Below are 16830 nucleotides of genomic sequence, written 5' to 3'. Positions count from 1 at the left end.
ACATCGTGTCCTAATTTTTCCTACCCTTTTCTTAATTATTATAATCACAATGGGCCAAACTCTCCAGGTTTACTCTGGATTTGTCATTGTTTCATTTTTACATCCTTATTAGTGAGATTTGGATACTTTATTTGCTGCAAGCAGTTTTCATTGTGCTCTGTAGCACAATACAAAACTCATCATTTTAAAACTGTCTCGCAACATGAACAGTGGTAACTGTTATACTCCAATTAAGTAAAAAACATTGTTTAAATATTCAAATGAGTGTTATATCAGCCATGGTCGAAAAATCTAAATTTATCAGTGAGTTGCTGTCCTTTGTTTCTGAACTTCAAGATGCCAGGGAAAGTTGGGAGTCCACACAACATCCCTGGGTGCTAGATTTTTTGCATTTAGATATCCGATTTAACTGAACAATGTGTTTAAAAACTGATGTAGTTTTGCAGCTAATAGGGGACTGTCTATCTGAGCTCTGTTTGTTCCAACAAAGGGCCTGGAATAAATTATGCTAAATAAATTGGCTCCAGGTTTGCCTGTTTCAGACAGTAGTTTCAGAGTAATCTACCCTACAGGTTTTACTAAGTCTGACCACTTGCACTGAGATGTCACTTCTTTTCAGGGATATAATGTCACAAATGCACCAGTCATGTGCATCTGGATAGCCCTGGTTGTCCCAAGATGGCAGAATACCAGCACATCAGTGGTTTGACTGCTGGCAGCTCTGCTAGCCCATAACCCGTTTCAAATTAGAGTTCCACAGGGAAGATCTAACTGCAGAGCCAACCATATTGGCCCTGATTCAACAAGGTGCTTTTGCACCCACCCAGTTTTAAGCATGTGAATAGTCCTCATTACTTCATTGGAGCTGCTATGTACGTAAAAAGAGGTTTGTGCTTAAGGCCCTTTTCAGCAAAGTACTAAGGGAGGTGTGACAGGTGTCGGTCGGTCCTCCGAGCTCCTAGGGGCGATGGAGAGCTATGGTCTCCGTGGCAGGCCTCAGCCACACCTTTCGGGCGTTGGGGAATTAGCGGGGAAGGTGTGCCGGCAAGAGTCAGTAGCGCGCCCCTCAGGCAGGGGAGCGCCAGGGTAGGGGAACGCAGGCCCACCCAACTCCACTGCATTCCAGCCCAGGGCCCTGACAGTGGCGGGAGGCGAAGGTCCCGCCGCTGGGTCAGCGGGGCCGTCCGCACCCGCTGACCAAACACACCCACCCCACTGTGTAGTTTGGCCCCTGGGCTACTTCCTACCCGGTCTCTCAGGCGGGCAGCTCCGGTCCCTCCATCTCGTCCGAGTATTCCGCTGCGGGCCACTCCCGCTCCCCCTCAGTGTCGGACTCACGCTGGCCCGGGCTCCTACTTGTCCAGGGCTTCGCCTGGGTAGCAGCAGGCTCGCGAGGGAGCAGCCTGTGTCTGTCTCCCTCCCTGGTGCGCTCTTCACTGGGCAGAGGGCCCCGCCCTTTGTACTTCCTGTCCCACCCTTTCCCTTCCAGGGATTGGCGGAAGCTTGGCCTGGCCCCACCCACTCAGGCTGAAAGGGTGGCTCTTTACCCTCTGGCTCGGAGGGGAGCCACCCTGGCTCCCTACATACCCCACCCCTCAAATCCAGCTCCTGATCTTCGGAGCTGGCGTCCTCACCTTCTCCGAGGTGGGATAGCAAATCCACATTGGCGTTGTCTCGTCCCGCCCGATGGTGAATCGTGAAGGCATAGGGCTGCAGAGCGAGATACCATTGCATCAGCCTGGCATTATTGTCCTTCATCTTATTAAGCCACTTCAGGGGTGCGTGGTCCGTAACCAGTATAAAGGGGGCCTGGAGAAGGTAGTAGTGGAGAGCATCGACTGCCCACTTAATGGCTAGGGCCTCTTTCTCCACAACTGAGTAGTTCCGTTCTCTGGGGAACAGCTTCCGACTGAGGTAAACAATCGGGTGTCTCTTCGTGGTCAGCACCGGACATTCCTGGAGTGCTTGGACCTTCCCAATGAGGGGGCAGACCTGTCCCCGGCCCAAGGTGTACCCCAGGTAAGTGGTTTCCTCCTGCCCGATTCGACATTTTTTCGGGTTGGCCATCAGCCCAACTGCGTGGAGGTCCCGGAGGACTGCTGCTACTTGGTTAAGATGTTCCTCCCAGTTATTGCCAAAGATGAGCACATCGTCCAGGTAGGCCGCCGCGTATTTCGTGTGTGGTTGCAACACCCGGTCCATCAAACACTGGAAGGTTGCCAGGGCCCCATGTAGGCCGAAAGGCATCCGGGTGAAATGGTATAACCCTGAAGGGGTGGCAAACGTGGTCTTCTCCTTGGACCTGGGATCCAAGGGGATCTGCCAGTACCCTTTGAGATCTAAAGTGGTGATATAACAGGCCTCCCCGAGCTGGTCGAGGAGCTCATCGACGCGGGGCATCGGATAGGCGTCAAATTTTGAGATGGCGTTGACCCTCCAGAAGTCAATGCAAAACCGCCAGCTCTCATCGGGCTTTGGTACGAGGACGACGGGGCTCCGCCACTTGCTCTGGGAAGGCTCAATGACACCCAGTTCCAACATCGCCTGGACTTCCTCCTCTACAGCCTCCCGCATTCGCCTAGCCAATGGCCGGGTTATCTCTCGGACCACCACACCAGGTTCCGTCTGGATCACATGGTAGGTGAGCATAGTCCGCCCGGGTTTCGTGGTGAACATCTTGGGGAATGCCCTCACTAAGCAGAGTGCCTGTTCTCGCTGCTCAACAGTGAGTGTCTCTGCTAGGTGGGGTTCACCATTATCCGACTCCTCGGGTGGTTGGGGCCCCAGTTCCGGTTCGGGGGGATATGGAGCCACTAGGAGCCCTTTCCAGTCCTGCCAAGGTTTTAAGAGGTTTACATGATAAATCTGCTTTTCCTTACGGCGACCAGGTTGCCAAATCTCATAAGTTACCGGCCCGACCTGGTGGAGGACCTCATACGGACTCTGCCAGCGGGAAAAAAGCTTTGATTCCACTGAGGGGAGCAGGAGGAGTACTCGGTCCCCTGGCCCGAATGATCGAGCCTGGGCACCCCGATTGTAGTGTTGCTCCTGGGCTTTTTGGGCAGTGTTTAAGTTCTCCCTCGCGAGCTCGCCCGCCTGCGCCAGCTGCCCCTGCAGTTGTAAGACATATCGCAAGAGACCCTGTGTTGCGGATGGGTTGTGTTCCCAAGTCTCCCTTAAGAGGTCCAACACCCCGCGGGGTCGCTGCCCATAGAGGAGCTCGAATGGGGAGAATTTCTTGGAGGCCTGTGGGACTTCTCGAATCGCCAGTAGTAAAGGAGGGAGCAGCTGGTCCCACTGGCAGAGGTCCTGGGTGGGGAAACGCCGCAACATCCCCTTCAGGGTCCAGTTGAACCGCTCGACCAGTCAGTCTGGGGATGGTAGACCGAGGTCTGCAATTTCTTAATCCCCAATAGGGCACATAGCTGGTGGAACAGCTTAGATGTGAAGTTGGTCCCTTGATCAGTGAGTATCTCCCGTGGGAGGCCCACCCTTGCGAAGGTCTTCACGAGCTCCGCAGCAATAGTGCGGGCGGTGATACTTAAGGGGATGGCCTCCGGGAAGCGGGTGGCATAGTCCATCAGGATGAGGATGTATTGATGGCCCGCCTTGCTTTTTGGGAACGGCCCAACCAGGTCCATTGCTACCTGCTCAAATGGCACACCTACGACTGATAACGGGACCAGGGGGGCCTTCCGTACCCCGGCCGGGGCTGCATGTTGGCAGTCTGGGCACGACGCACAATACTCCTTCACCTCACGGTGGACGCCGGGCCAGAAGAACCTGGTCAGGACCCTAGCCAGTTTTTCCTGCCCTAAATGGCCAGCAGCCGGGATAGCCCGACGATGGATGCGGGGGACCACGAGTTGGGTCCGGACCTCTTGGGTCTGGGGGTCTCGGTCAAGGCGGTAGAGCCGCTCATGGTTGAGTTCAAACCTGGGCCACTGGGTAGTGCGCTGCGCCTCCACGACCTCACCATCCACCCGGGCTAGCTGCTCATAGGCAAACCGGAGCGTAGGATTCTCCCTTTGATCTCGGCTAAAGTCCAGGTCAGGAGGAGGACCCGCCATTTCCCAGCCATCCTGCCTGGGGGTGGGGCCTGGTTCAGCTCCAGAGTCGGAGCTCGAGTCAGGTCCTGTCTTCTTCTCAGGCGGGGCTCCCTCAAACGCCTCTTTGGTGGGTAGGGATTGGAGCACCTCGACAAAGTCAGGCCAGTCACGGCCCAGGATCACTGGATAGGCGAGGGATGACGCCACTGCCACATTCATCAACTGGGTTACTCCGTGCACCATAATGGGGACCCACACCGTGGGGTACGATTTTACATCTCCATCGATGCACTGAATCTGTACTTCCCCAACGGTCCGCGTGGTGTCCGAGAAGAGTGCCTGGCGGACAAGGGTCTGCCCACAGCCTGAATTGACTAGACCCACCACAGGGACCCCGGCGACTTCCATGGGAGCTGTCAGTTTGGCCACGGAGGGCAGACGGGCCCATCGCTCCCCGGCACACACCAGGCCAAAGTTGCAGTCCATTGCAGGACAGCCCCGTTGCAGATGCCCATACTCGCCACATCGGAAACAAGGTCCTACCTCTGGGCACGCCGGCCGCGTGGGGGCACCAGTGGGGCCCGCAGAGTGGGCCGGGGCCTGGTGGTCGGGTTAAGCATCCAGGGCCAGAGAGTGGTGTTGACTCAGGCCATCGGGAAAACTCGGTCCTGCCACCTTCTGGTTGTCTGGTACGGTGGGGTGCGTTGGTTTGGGAGGTGGGCCCCCTCCGTTCAAGTTTCTGTGCATTGGGCCCAGGGTTTGGGGGGCAGGTGGCCGGTCGTATCGGGGCCTCAGCCTCGAGAAAGTCCTCCATAAGCGTGACGGCCGAGCTCAGACTTTGTGGCCAGTGCCGTAACACCCAAGCTCTCCCCTGAGGTGGGAGGATGTGCACGAATTGTTCAAGGATGACCTGTTCCATCACCTCAGCTGCGGTTCGACGCTCGGGTTGGAGCCATCGGGTACCCACGTCCTTCAGTTCCTGGGCCGCCGCCTGGGGTCTGGCGCCCGGTGGGTAGACCTTTTCCCGAAACCGTTGCCGAAAGGTTTCTGGGGTAATGTTGAAGGCATCCAAGATGGCCACTTTCACTCAAGCATAAATGCAGGCCTCATCATCTGGGAGCCCATGGTAAGCCTTCTGGGCTAGCCCTGTCAGATATGGGGCGAGGAGTGTCGCCCATTGGTCAGGCGCCCCACCAGCCACTGAGGCAACCTGCTCGAAGGTCACTAGGTAGGCTTCCGGGTCATCCTCCAGCCCCATCTTGGCCAGACAGATCGGTGGGGCGGGAAGGGTCGGGGTGGCTGCCCGCTTCGGTTGAGCACCACCAATGCCTGACCACAGGGTTGCAAGCTGCTGGAAGCACTGGGTTTGCTGTTCCTGGTGCTGGGCCCCCAGGGTTTGAAGCAACTGCTGCTGGTGGGCGCCCAGCTGCTGCTCGAGTTGGTGCTGCTGCTGTTGCTGGCTCTCAGCCAGGAACTTGATAAGGCTTCCCATCTCCATCTTTCCAGTAGGGGCGCTTCACAGGCGCCCTCGCACTAACCCCTTTCGGCAGGGGTTGGGATCGCCTGTCCGCATTCTCCACCACTTGTGACAGGTGTTGGTCGGTCCTCCGAGCCCCTAGGCGCGATGGAGAGCTATGGTCTCCGTGGCAGGCCTCAGCCACACCTTCTAGGTGTTGGGGAATTAGCGGGGAAGGTGTGCCGGCCGGAGTCAGTAGCGCGCCCCTCAGGCAGGGGAGCGCCAGGGTAGGGGAACGCAGGCCCACCCAAAGCCACTGCGTTCCAGCCCAGGGCCCTGACAGTGGCGGGAGGCGAAGGTCCTGCCGCTGGGTCAGCGGGGCCGTCCGCACCCACTGACCAAACACACCCACCCCACGGTGTAGTTCGGCCCCTGGGCTACTTCCTACCTGGTCTCTCAAGCGGGCAGCTCCGGTCCCTCCATCTCCTCCGGGTATTCCGCTGCAGGCAGCTCCCGCTCCCCCTCGGTGTCGGACTCACGCTGGCCCGGGCTGCAGTCAGGCCCCTCCAGGTCCTCTGGGTATTCAGCGGCTGGCAGCCGTGGTTGCCACAGGCCTTCCTCCCGGTCAGGCTCCTCCTTGCCCAGGGCTTCGCCTGGGTCAGCAGCAGGCTCGCGAGGGAGCAGCCAGCAGCGCGTGTCTGTCTCCCTCCCTGGTGCTCTCTTCACTGGGCAGAGGGCCCCCCTGCCCTTTGTACTTCCTGTCCCACCCTTCCCCTTCCGGGGATTGGCGGAAGCTTGGCCTGGCTCCGCCCACTCAGGCTGAAAGGGTGGCTCTTTACCCTCTGGTTCAGAGGGGAGCCACCCTGGCTCCCTACAGGAGGATAATAAAAAAACGTAAAAGAACCAAATGCAGATACAGCTTCATGATAAAGCACTTGAAGTTAAACATCATTCTCTTGAAATGTTTTGTCCTCCATTTTGGTTCAGTACATCTCACAGGACTATTGCAGCATAGGTAGATGCTTATCAGAAAAATCAAAGAACTAAAGTAAGAAGAATTGCTATTCATTCTTATAAAATTCCTCTTTTAAAAACAAAACAGTGCTTATGGATTTGGTCAAATGGAGCATAGGACACTGATCTACATTAGAGATGTCCCAAGAGTAGGGTGACCAAATAGCAAATGTGAAAAATCAGGACAGGATGTGGGGGGTAATAAGTGTCTACATAAGCAATAACACACCAAATATCGGGACTGTCCCTATAAAATCAGGACATCTGGTCACCCTACCCAGGAGCTATTGGGCATTTTCTGGGGATTAATGTTGAGTCAATTGGTCTGAGGTACATTAACCTGAGCTAGTCATTAATCTCCTGGAAGAGTCCTGTATTGAAGCTGGAGGTGTATTAGAGGATGAACGTATGAAAAAGCATAACTTAAAAAATCTGACTAGCCTGCAGTGAGTCCTTAATGGGACTTTTTTGGCTCAAACTCACTGAACAGCTGCCTCAAGTGTAAAGTAAGCCCCTTGTGTCTGGCCTCTTTCCACAGCCAGAGTTCAGACAACACAAAAGAAGAAGGATTTGTGTAGGAAGAAATTTCTACGTGGAAAAGTCAGACTCCTTGCAGCCAAAAGGCTAAATTTAGTGCTGTAAGACACGTCCCATTCATGCCTCACTATACCATTGGTGAATTTGGACCTACAATTTAAGTATGCTCTTGCCTCTAGAAAATGACCCTCACACCCTCTGGCGGAATCCTTATACGTTTAGCAGAATCCCAGTCCCCCAAGCCATGATCCCTATGCAATCTTTGCAATGAGACTTGATGTTAATTTCTTGCTTTGGAGTATAGCTTTCACTCTCCTCCACCAAAATGGACAGGGCCTGTGCATCTTTAACCATCTCTCTCTATATATCTATATAAAAAAAGACTGAGGTGAAAAATGTCACCATCAGTTACTTCCTGTATCATCTTATTTGTTGGGCGCCAATAATGAACTCAGTAATACACATTTATGGAGTAAACAAGATCTCTCTCTCTCCCCCTCTCTCTCAGGGGTTTGCATTCTAACAGGGCAAAGAATAAGAAACAAATCAAATAATCAGATGCTTACTTTGGGGTTTTATTTAATGAATGGGCGATTGTGCGTAGCCTACAGGAGTCGATTCAGATTGAAAGGCGGCAGGGTCCCGCTGCATTTGGAGGAGAGATTTGAAGGAGGAAAGGGAGGAAACTGGATGTGTTGGCATAGGAAGGATGTTCCAGGTGAGATCCTCACCCCCTCTCTGGCTTCTTTACACCAGGTAGAAGTACCAGAGTAGTGTAAAGGGCTCAGAACCACCTTGTTTAGGCGGAGGAAGGATTACTCTGGCAAGACACAGCTATCCTCCGCAATCTTCCAAGGACCCCATTGCAAGCCATGGTGTAGGGGATGTGCTTGGGGAGAGGCTGGGGCCAGGAGGGATGTGCCGGGGGTAGGGCTAGAGCATGCAATACCATGGAGATCCTGGGCAGTGCTGCAGCTTCTCTGAGAGCTAAACTAACGCTAAGTTAACACCGAGAGCCATGGAGCAGCCCAAACGTCGGAGGGGCTCTGCATTCTGTTTCATCTAAAAGGGTCAGCACAGAACATTGCCTGCGGTACTTACACCAAATCAGTTGATCAGAGCACTGGAGTTAACTTTTTTTTTAAGTCAACTGACTCCGCTCTCCGCTCCCCCGCCCCGAAAAAAAAAATTAATGGAAAAATTGTCATTGTTTTCCCAGCAGCCCTACTTGTTAATCACTGGTGTTGTATCTGCTTTGGTCATTTTCATAGATTCTAAGGCCAGAAGGGACCACTGTGGTCATCCAGCCTGACCGCCTGCATAACAAAGGCCATAGAACTTCCCCAAACCAATGCTCTTGTTCAAACATGAATATCTTTTAGGGAAAAAAAATCCAATCTTGCTGTCCCCAATTCTACACAGGGAGACTACTGTGTGATCTTCCCAAAGTCACTTCAACTTACTTGTGTCTCCGTTTTTCCATGGATAGTGATAATTGCCTTCCTTTGTAGGGTACTCTGTGATATCTATGGATGAAAAGAGCTAGGTATTCTATTATGATTATTAAGTGAAAGGTGATGCAAAGCTTGCTTTTCTTACATGTTGTGCTGAGATGGGCCTTTGCATGGACCTCCCCCGTTTAATGTTCCTAGGACGTTTTGGTTTGTGGATTGTGGTTGTTAAGTAAGTCTTAGTTCACTGAGAACAACATATGGGAAGGTATGTTTACATTTTATCAGCAATCATTGTTTTTCTCCTGAAAGTGAATAAAAGCTTCTAATAGCCCTTTTTTTATTTTATAAATAAGTTTGTGATGAATGTCAATTACATGTTAATTTTAATGGTATCTCCAGTTGCTACACCGTGGTATCTGAGATATTACAGTGTAGCCTATTCACAGTGTAAGGATATAAAATTGCTGTGGTATCTGTGTCAGTGGTTCTCAAAGTTTTGTACCGGTGGCCCCTTTCACATAGCCTCTGAATGCAACTCCTCCTTATAAATTAAAAACACTTTTTATATATTTAACACTATTATAAATGCTGGAGGCAAGGTGGGGTTTGTGGTGGAGGCTGACAGCTCGTCAACCCCCCCCCCCCCATGTAAGAACCCTGTGACTCCCTGAGGAGTCCTAACCCCCAGTTTGAGAACACCTGATCTATATAGAGATAGCCAAGGCATTAATGTGACTATTTTTAACGGGTATTATATTTAATTTAATTTGTACTTAAAAGTTAGCTATGCTAGACAGTGTCCAAAAGCTTACGCATTGTTCCGGCCTCAGTCTACCAAATTAGTTTTATAGAAAAGAGATTAGAGTTTTGGTGTATACTGGAGAAAAGTCTCTATAACAAAGTGACTTCTGCTTAAGATACTCTCTAACTGAAGGTTTGGCCTGCCTTCATAAGCTTTGTGTGTGACGATGCAAAGGAGACACAGATGTTTTCTTCTTGCTTTCAGATTACATTTGGATTTTTCTGAAAAAACGGACCTTTTTCACCATGAATGCAAGAACAGACTGTCGAGAGAACAGCAGAGTGAGATCTTTCAAAGCGCCACATGTCTGCACAGCGTTATCCTTAGTAATGCTGTTCCTTCCAGTCACTGGAACTTCAAAGCAAAATATCCCAAGACTTAAACTTTCCTATAAAGGTAAACCCATCAGAAGCTTTTCTATTTCTGGGTTGTTGAAGTGTGTGGTGGTGGTGGTGGTGGTGGCACCATTTAGTTTCTGTTAGTAAACAGGCAAGTAAACAGTTGTCACAACAGTTCCTAGAAATAGACAACAATAGCATGAAAGACTTGTATAGTCTTCTATGGGACAAAAGTATTCAATTATCTTTTTGGGGGCGACGGATAGTAATGGAAACCATAAAGTTTCTCAAATACATTTTAAAGGGATATAATTTTTAACACTCTGTAAAAACTCCAAAGTGTTTGTTAAACTTAGACTTTTTTCTTGACGCTAAAAATCACTTATGTGACACACAGTACGCAAATCACCAAGAATTGTATAAATTAATCCCATATGACTGGTAAGAAACTAATCCTTATTCTTTTGGGTTCTTTTGTATGGTCACCATTGAACGTGCATGACTCTGGTAGCCACTTGATAGTATTTCTTATTGTTTTGGGGTCCAATTCCCTGATTTAGGGCCCAATACATTGCTCACGTTGAGATTAGAAGTAAAACTGCAAGTACAACTGTCTGAAAACTGGCTATGTAAAAAGGTCATTGTGGAGTTCTATGAGTATTGTTTTACAATGTGCTTGCTCAGTTTACAAAATACATTGTTTTTGTTTTTATTTCACCCCTAACTGCTGCCCTACCTAACTCAACCTGGGATCTAAAAATCTAGAGGTTTTTTTCCCCTTACTTGTGCATCTTTAGCACTTTAGAAAGATTCTTCAGACTATGCACTGAAGTGTTGGCAGTTACACCTGTGCAATCCTTTTGTCTTAAATTCTGCCCTCAGTAAGAATGATAAAGGCTGAATTTAAATAAAGATATATATTTTAATTGTTAAATGATGATGATCATAGTCCAGTTTGTGGGTTTTCTTGTTGCTGTCTCTGCACTGCATCCTACCAGAGTTGGTGAGATTCCATTCAGATATATTGATGCACTTGATCTTGTCTTGCTTAGCTAAAGAAAAGTTTCCCTAGTTAGTTTTAAACCATCTCGGTGCCCGCAATTAAGGGCACTGATTCTGCTCTCACTTAGAGGCATAGTTATTCTTCAGTGTGTAAATGAGTAGGGTGAGGCTAGGGTGACCAGACAGCAAGTGTGAAAAATCAGGACGGGGTGGGGGGGTAATAGGAGCCTATATAAGAAAAAGTCCCAAATACCAGTACTGTCCCTATAAAATTGGGACATCTGGTCACCCTAAGTGAGGCCCAAGATGCTCTGTAATGACAAGAGTTTGAACAGCCATCATAAATGAGCAGAGTGTGCCTATTGTAAGGTATGACACATACAAAAATTTATTTAATCAGTGAGTACTGTATCCTGTGAAATGCTACTTACTTACAAGTTTCAACTCTGCATCTGCTGGATTTGTATGCAAGTATGTGGGTGTGTTTGTGTGCATGTGAGATCTTGACAGCTTTTCCATAGTTTCAGGAAATAGTTACAGTTATGTAAGCCAATGAATTCAGAAGCTGAAAGATCTGACATTGAGTTATGGATATTAGTAGGAAAAACCTGCAGCTTGTATTTAAACTTCTAGTTTTGGCTTTTAAACATTTCCCCCGAGTTACTTATTCCACATGGTGATGACACATATTGTGGGACTTATGACCAAAATTTCTGTATTCTTCTGTACTTCAGATAGCTAGCCACCTGCAAAATCCTGATAGACTCAGTTGGCAGGTAGAAGAGGAGGGGAGACAAAAAAAACTTTGAGGTCAATGTAGGAAAAAATGTGTGAAGTATTTTAAAATAATGAAAGACCTGCTGGGAGTGGTGTTGGAAAATGCTTAGTCATTAATAATGACAGTGAGTAGATGACTGATATTGAGACCCTGACCCAAACTTTTTTAGGACCTTCATAAAGCTCTGGATTTGGCTGGAGGGGTGGGTTATTATATCTAAACTCAGTGACCTAGCCCTGCAGGGAAAAAATCAGAGTGGAATACAAATAAACACACACACTCCAATTTAGAGAGCTGTGCTGCCAATGATGAGGCCAGTAGACAAATAAGGAAGTATGAGGAATATTGAATTACTGTTGTGCTTGCTCTTTGGTTTTTTTCCCCCAAAACTGGAAGAAGAAAAAAGTAAAAGAAAATGTAATATTTTCAAGCTTTTTAATGGCATTAAAACAATGGCAAGGAGGAAAAAAGTATAAACAAAAAAAACTTGTTAGCATCTCTAAGCTCTTTGAGCACTGTGGATGAAAAGGTTTATTAAAGAGAAATAAAAAGTAGAGGAAAAATGCACATCCTGAACACACACTAATGCAAACCTGGACTCTGCTTACCACCAAAAAGAATTAAATGGTTTGAACCAATTTCTTAAGGCTTTGTGTCTTTAGAGCAGCTTTAGAATCTATGAGAAGGTGTGTTGAAATGTGGTGTCATCTGTTCATGTGCAAGAACAACCAAGCTGGTCCTAAAGTTCAAAAGTAACTAGCTGTCAACCTGTGTCAAAGGCTTGCAGAGGTGCATCCAAATGTTTGTTTCCAAAACAGAATTTTGATGTGCCTGTTTTATGCTGACTTTTCACTGAGTAGTGATTTCCATTATAGTCAGTGCAGATAGTGATGCCTAAAGTTAAAGTTGCCAAGTACTTCCCATGATTACATGCTGTTTTCAGTTACTTAAAACTTAGCCAAATTTTAGCCCTGCTCGACTTCTCTGTAGCATTCAACACTGTTGACCACAAACTACTGCTCTCTCAGCTGAGGGAAGTGACAGGGGCCAGGGTAATGCACTAAATGGTTTAAGCTCTTCCTTGAGGGACACAACCAATGAATAATGATGGGGAAACTACACCTTCACCACTAGATCCCTCACTTGTGGAGTTCCACGAGGATTAGTTCTTTCTCCAGTCCTTTTCAACATCCACATGCAACCGTGAAATGGTCAAATAACATGAACTCATGTGCCAGCAATATGTGGATGACACATCTGTACCTGTCTTTCACCACATATGACCTCACCACTACCACCAGGCTTGTATAAAATCAGCTTATGGATTAAGCACAGCTGGCTGAAGCTGAACCCAAGAAAGACAGAGGTGATGTTGGTGGGCAGAGGACAACATTTTGATGGTTCATATCCACAATAGGTCAATTCAGAACGTAGTCTAGGAGTGCTCTTGGATTTCTTCTTGCCACTGAGCTCTCACATCGCAACAGCCATGAGTAATACTTTCTATCATCTCTGGTTGGCTAGGAGACTCCATCACATCCTGGAAGATGATGGCCTGATCTCAAGTTATAAATGCCTTCATTCAGTCTTGGTTGGACTATAGCAATGAGATATACCAGAAATTAAGTCTTCAGCACTTAAAAGACTCCCACTAGTACAGAACGCAGAAGCGCATCTCTTCAGCAACACTGGATACCATAAGCACATCAAACTTCTTCTGCACTGGATTCCCAAGGAATATCAAATCAAGTTCAAGGGTTCGTCCCTTATCTTCAAGGTGCTTCATGGCATGAGCCCAGGATACCTAAAAGACAATATAAAGCTCCAGGATGAAGAACTTCACTATCTGGCACAATGGAACTCTCAACAATAAGAATTAAGCTCATTTGTGCAGGAGACAGAACTTTCTCAGTCTGGCAATTTGGCCAGGACACATTGCTGGTGCTAGGGATGTGTCTTGTTCTCTGCAACAGGGTTGCTGGCCCATTAAATGAACATCCAGTCCACATGATCCCAGTTGGGCCAATTAAGAGGGTGGAGAAACATCTGGGTGGGTTCTAGAAGATGAGTCAGGAGACAGACAGGAGAAGGACAGGAGAGCTGCCAAACAGAGAAGATGGTTCCTGGGAGAAGGCTGAAGGCAAAGAGCAACACATGGTGTTTTCTGGCTGGCATCCCCAAGCCAGAGAGCCAGGGCTGAAGGCAGAAGAGTAAGATGCCTGCTAGCTCTAGGCTGGAGAGCCAGAGCTAAGGGCTAGAGAGAGCTGTAGGAAGGGGGAGAAGAGGAAGGGCTTACTTTCTGGCATCACCTTGCTGGAGAGTGGGGACCACAGGGAATAGTGAGAGGGCCAGGGGAGTGAGGGATGCTTCCCTGACAAGAATGCACCCAGCAGACAGGCTGTGGGAGTTCTCACTGGGAAGAGCAGGGTTGCACCCCAGAAGGAAAGTTGTGGGCGACTGCCCTGGCAGAGGGATGGAGAAGACATTTAAGAGAACGAAGCTGGGTTTTAAAGATTGCATGCCCTTACTGGGAAGTGTGTGGATTAAGTTTGGGGACTTTTGGTTACGGAGTGTTTGCACTATGTTGAATACAAAACTAGTAATCTCCTCTTGGGCTTCTGTGGTGCTCTCACCATAGTGTCACTATGAATGAATGAATAGTGTCACTAATGAATTTTATCTTCTCAGCACTCCTGTGATCTTAGGAGGCATTATTATTCCCAGAACACAAAAGGTGGAACAGAGGCACAGACATTAACGACAAAATTGTTTGCTAATTTTAAGTGCCCAACTTGGTATACTTAGGATTCAATTTTACTGAGTCTAGCACTTTAATATGTTAAAAGCACCATTTCAATCAATTTCAGGTGCTTGGCTATACTTCTGTAAGAGATCTTCTGTTGGGTATCCAGCATCATATAAGACTTCTGTGGCAGAAGCAGGAATTGAACCTAGTTCTCTAAGTTTGCATTCAAATATCTTAACTATGAGACCATCCCTTCTCCTTCTGTAAGTCCCTGCTGTCTTCACTGCACACTTTCCAACTTCTGCAACAAATGAGGCAGAGGTCATGGAGACAACAACCTCATTCACTACACAATCCTGATTCCGAGAGCAATGTCCATGCTGTACACTAAATTAGGCAGGGGTCCTGTGGGGGCGGGGAATAGCATGTTATCCTATTCCATAATGCATATTCACAAGGGGGCCACATTAATGTTGCGCAAGCAACCTTTAATTCTGGTATTTCCTAACTTTTGAGTGCTTGACTTTCTAACCTTAACATTCTTTATTTAATGTATAACTTATTTACCGTGTCCAGTGGATGCTTCTTGACTAGAAGCAACTACTGAGTGACTCTTTGAAGGGATACTTTCAGCCCTAGCATTTTCATAAACAATTTTCATCTTGTATTAGTTGCCCTTTGGAGTTTGGAAGTCCATATTCAGGCTGCATTGACTCAACCCTCGTAAGGACTGTTGTGGTGGTAACTTAATGGCTAGTAAAAAAGAACACAGGTCTCACCTGCCTTCTTCCTACTCACACAGCATGAAGATCCTGCTGCATTAATTAAGAAAGTTTTTGTGCAATTGAAGCCCACTGACACTGAAGCCAGTGGGAGTTTTGCCACTGACATCAACTGGAGCAGGATCAAGTCCCCAGTTGTTCACATCATTAGTCAACATGACCTGAAGGAACTATTACTGTAAGGTCCTGTTCCCTATGTTGTAGGATGCTAAGGTAAATCGGGTGAACAGGAACAAACCTTGCTTTATAAGCTTTTAGCTTTGTACAGAGGAGAGTGAATTTCCTCCTTTTACAAGATGAGTGATCCATTCATATGTACACAGCCAACAGGGTAAAATGTTGGCACTTCTGACTTTTTTTTTTTTTACCCAGAATCGATAACTTTTTAACAATAATCACTGAAAATAAATTTTTCTTTAAAAATGGTATTGCAAAGTTCCATGCTTACTGTCTCTCCAATGAGTTCTGTATTCAGCTTATTCTGTTTGCAAATCATAGAATATCAGGGTTGGAAGGGACCTCAGGAGGTCATCTAGTCCAACCCCCTGCTCAAAGCAGGGCCAATCCCCAACTAAATCATCCCAGCCAGGGCTTTGTCAAGCCTGACCTTAAAAATTCCTAAGGAAGGAGATTCCACCACCTCCCTAGATAACCCATTCCAGTGTTTCACCACCCTCCTCGTGAAAGTTTTCCCTAATATCTAACCTAAACCTTCCCCACTGCAACTTGAGACCATTACTCCTCGTTCTGTCATCTGCTACCACTGAAAACAGTCTAGATCCATCCTCTTTGGAACCCCCTTCCAGGTAGTTGAAAGCAGCTGTCAATTCCCTCCCCCAATTCTTCTGCAGACTAAATCCCAGTTCCCTCAGCCTCTCCTCATAAATCAATGAAAAGACAATAAACTGTTACCCCTCTGTACTCAGCCTGTGCTGTATGAGTCAAGCTGGCATCTTTCCATCATTCACTTACACCTGCAAAACTGAGTTACAATGGCGTAGCTCCATGGTCCTCATTTAAGCCAACAGTGACTGCACTGCAAGGGTTTGCACAGGTGTAACGGATTGGAACGTAGTAAACTGTTCTACTGATGATGCCCAAGAAGGAATAGAATTAAGCTCACATGCTCATAGCTGTGCTGGCTGTGCAGGAATAAGGGGAGGAAAAAGCAGTAAAAATCTACCGCTGTGACCAAAGTCGGCAGATATAATTCTAAATATACGTTAGGAGAAAGCAGATCTGTTGAGTGAGTGCCATTTTACATCGTTGCAGACAAGAGCCGTGCTTTAATCACCTTTGCACTCACATAACACTTCTCATCTATGGATCTCAAAGTGCTTTGCAAAGTGTTATCGCTTGTCATTTCATCTGATGTGGGATCATCACAAATCGATGCAGCTGCTTGAAAAACAAGCAGAACATCAGTAGCTGCATGCTCTGTTACAAGGTCCTGGCTGAGGGTGTTGGTTAGCTAGCATATTAATTTTTTTTCCTTTCCATGGTCTTCAAAAGATGCTTTCTGACATACAAACTTAAATCAATTCTAAATGAATTTGGGTGGGCAGCACTATCGTGCTTGGGAAAAAATCTGGGATATAACGTGCATAGAATCAATCTGTTTTTCATTCAGGTTCTTTTGCAGAGCTACAACCGGAAAACTAACAGGTTTCTCCCTCCTCCTTGAACTAGAGAACTTGGAGTCATATCTGACGAGATGCTGTATTCTCTGGCTTATAATTATCACGTATATTATGTCCTGCAGGGCAACTTCCACTCAATGACATCAGTAGTTTACATAGCAGTTGAACTAAGAATAACCTTGAAGAGCTGACCCACATCAGCCTCATAACAATGTAAACAGCTTGTAGCTCA

At 47.7% G+C, this 16830-nt stretch overlaps 1 protein-coding gene across 4 annotated transcripts in view; it reads left to right on the top strand.

Annotated features, from left to right (window-relative positions):
* The window catches only part of SEMA3D (semaphorin 3D), a 191550-nt gene that overhangs the window by 57554 nt on the left and 117166 nt on the right, over positions 1-16830 (top strand). For all 4 annotated transcript variants that reach the window (XM_084617315.1, XM_084617316.1, XM_084617317.1 and 1 more), the window contains one exon: positions 9517-9708. In XM_084617315.1, the coding sequence (XP_084473441.1) occupies positions 9558-9708 (151 nt within the window). In that variant the 5' untranslated portion in view covers positions 9517-9557. The remainder of the gene's footprint in view (positions 1-9516; positions 9709-16830) is intronic.

Source organism: Lepidochelys olivacea, assembly GCF_965140295.1.
Source record: "Lepidochelys olivacea isolate rLepOli2 genome assembly, chromosome: 1".
In the NCBI taxonomy this organism is placed as follows: Eukaryota; Metazoa; Chordata; order Testudines; family Cheloniidae; genus Lepidochelys; species Lepidochelys olivacea.
Note: the sequence above shows the minus strand (reverse complement) of the source record. Positions and strands in the feature narration are given on the sequence as shown.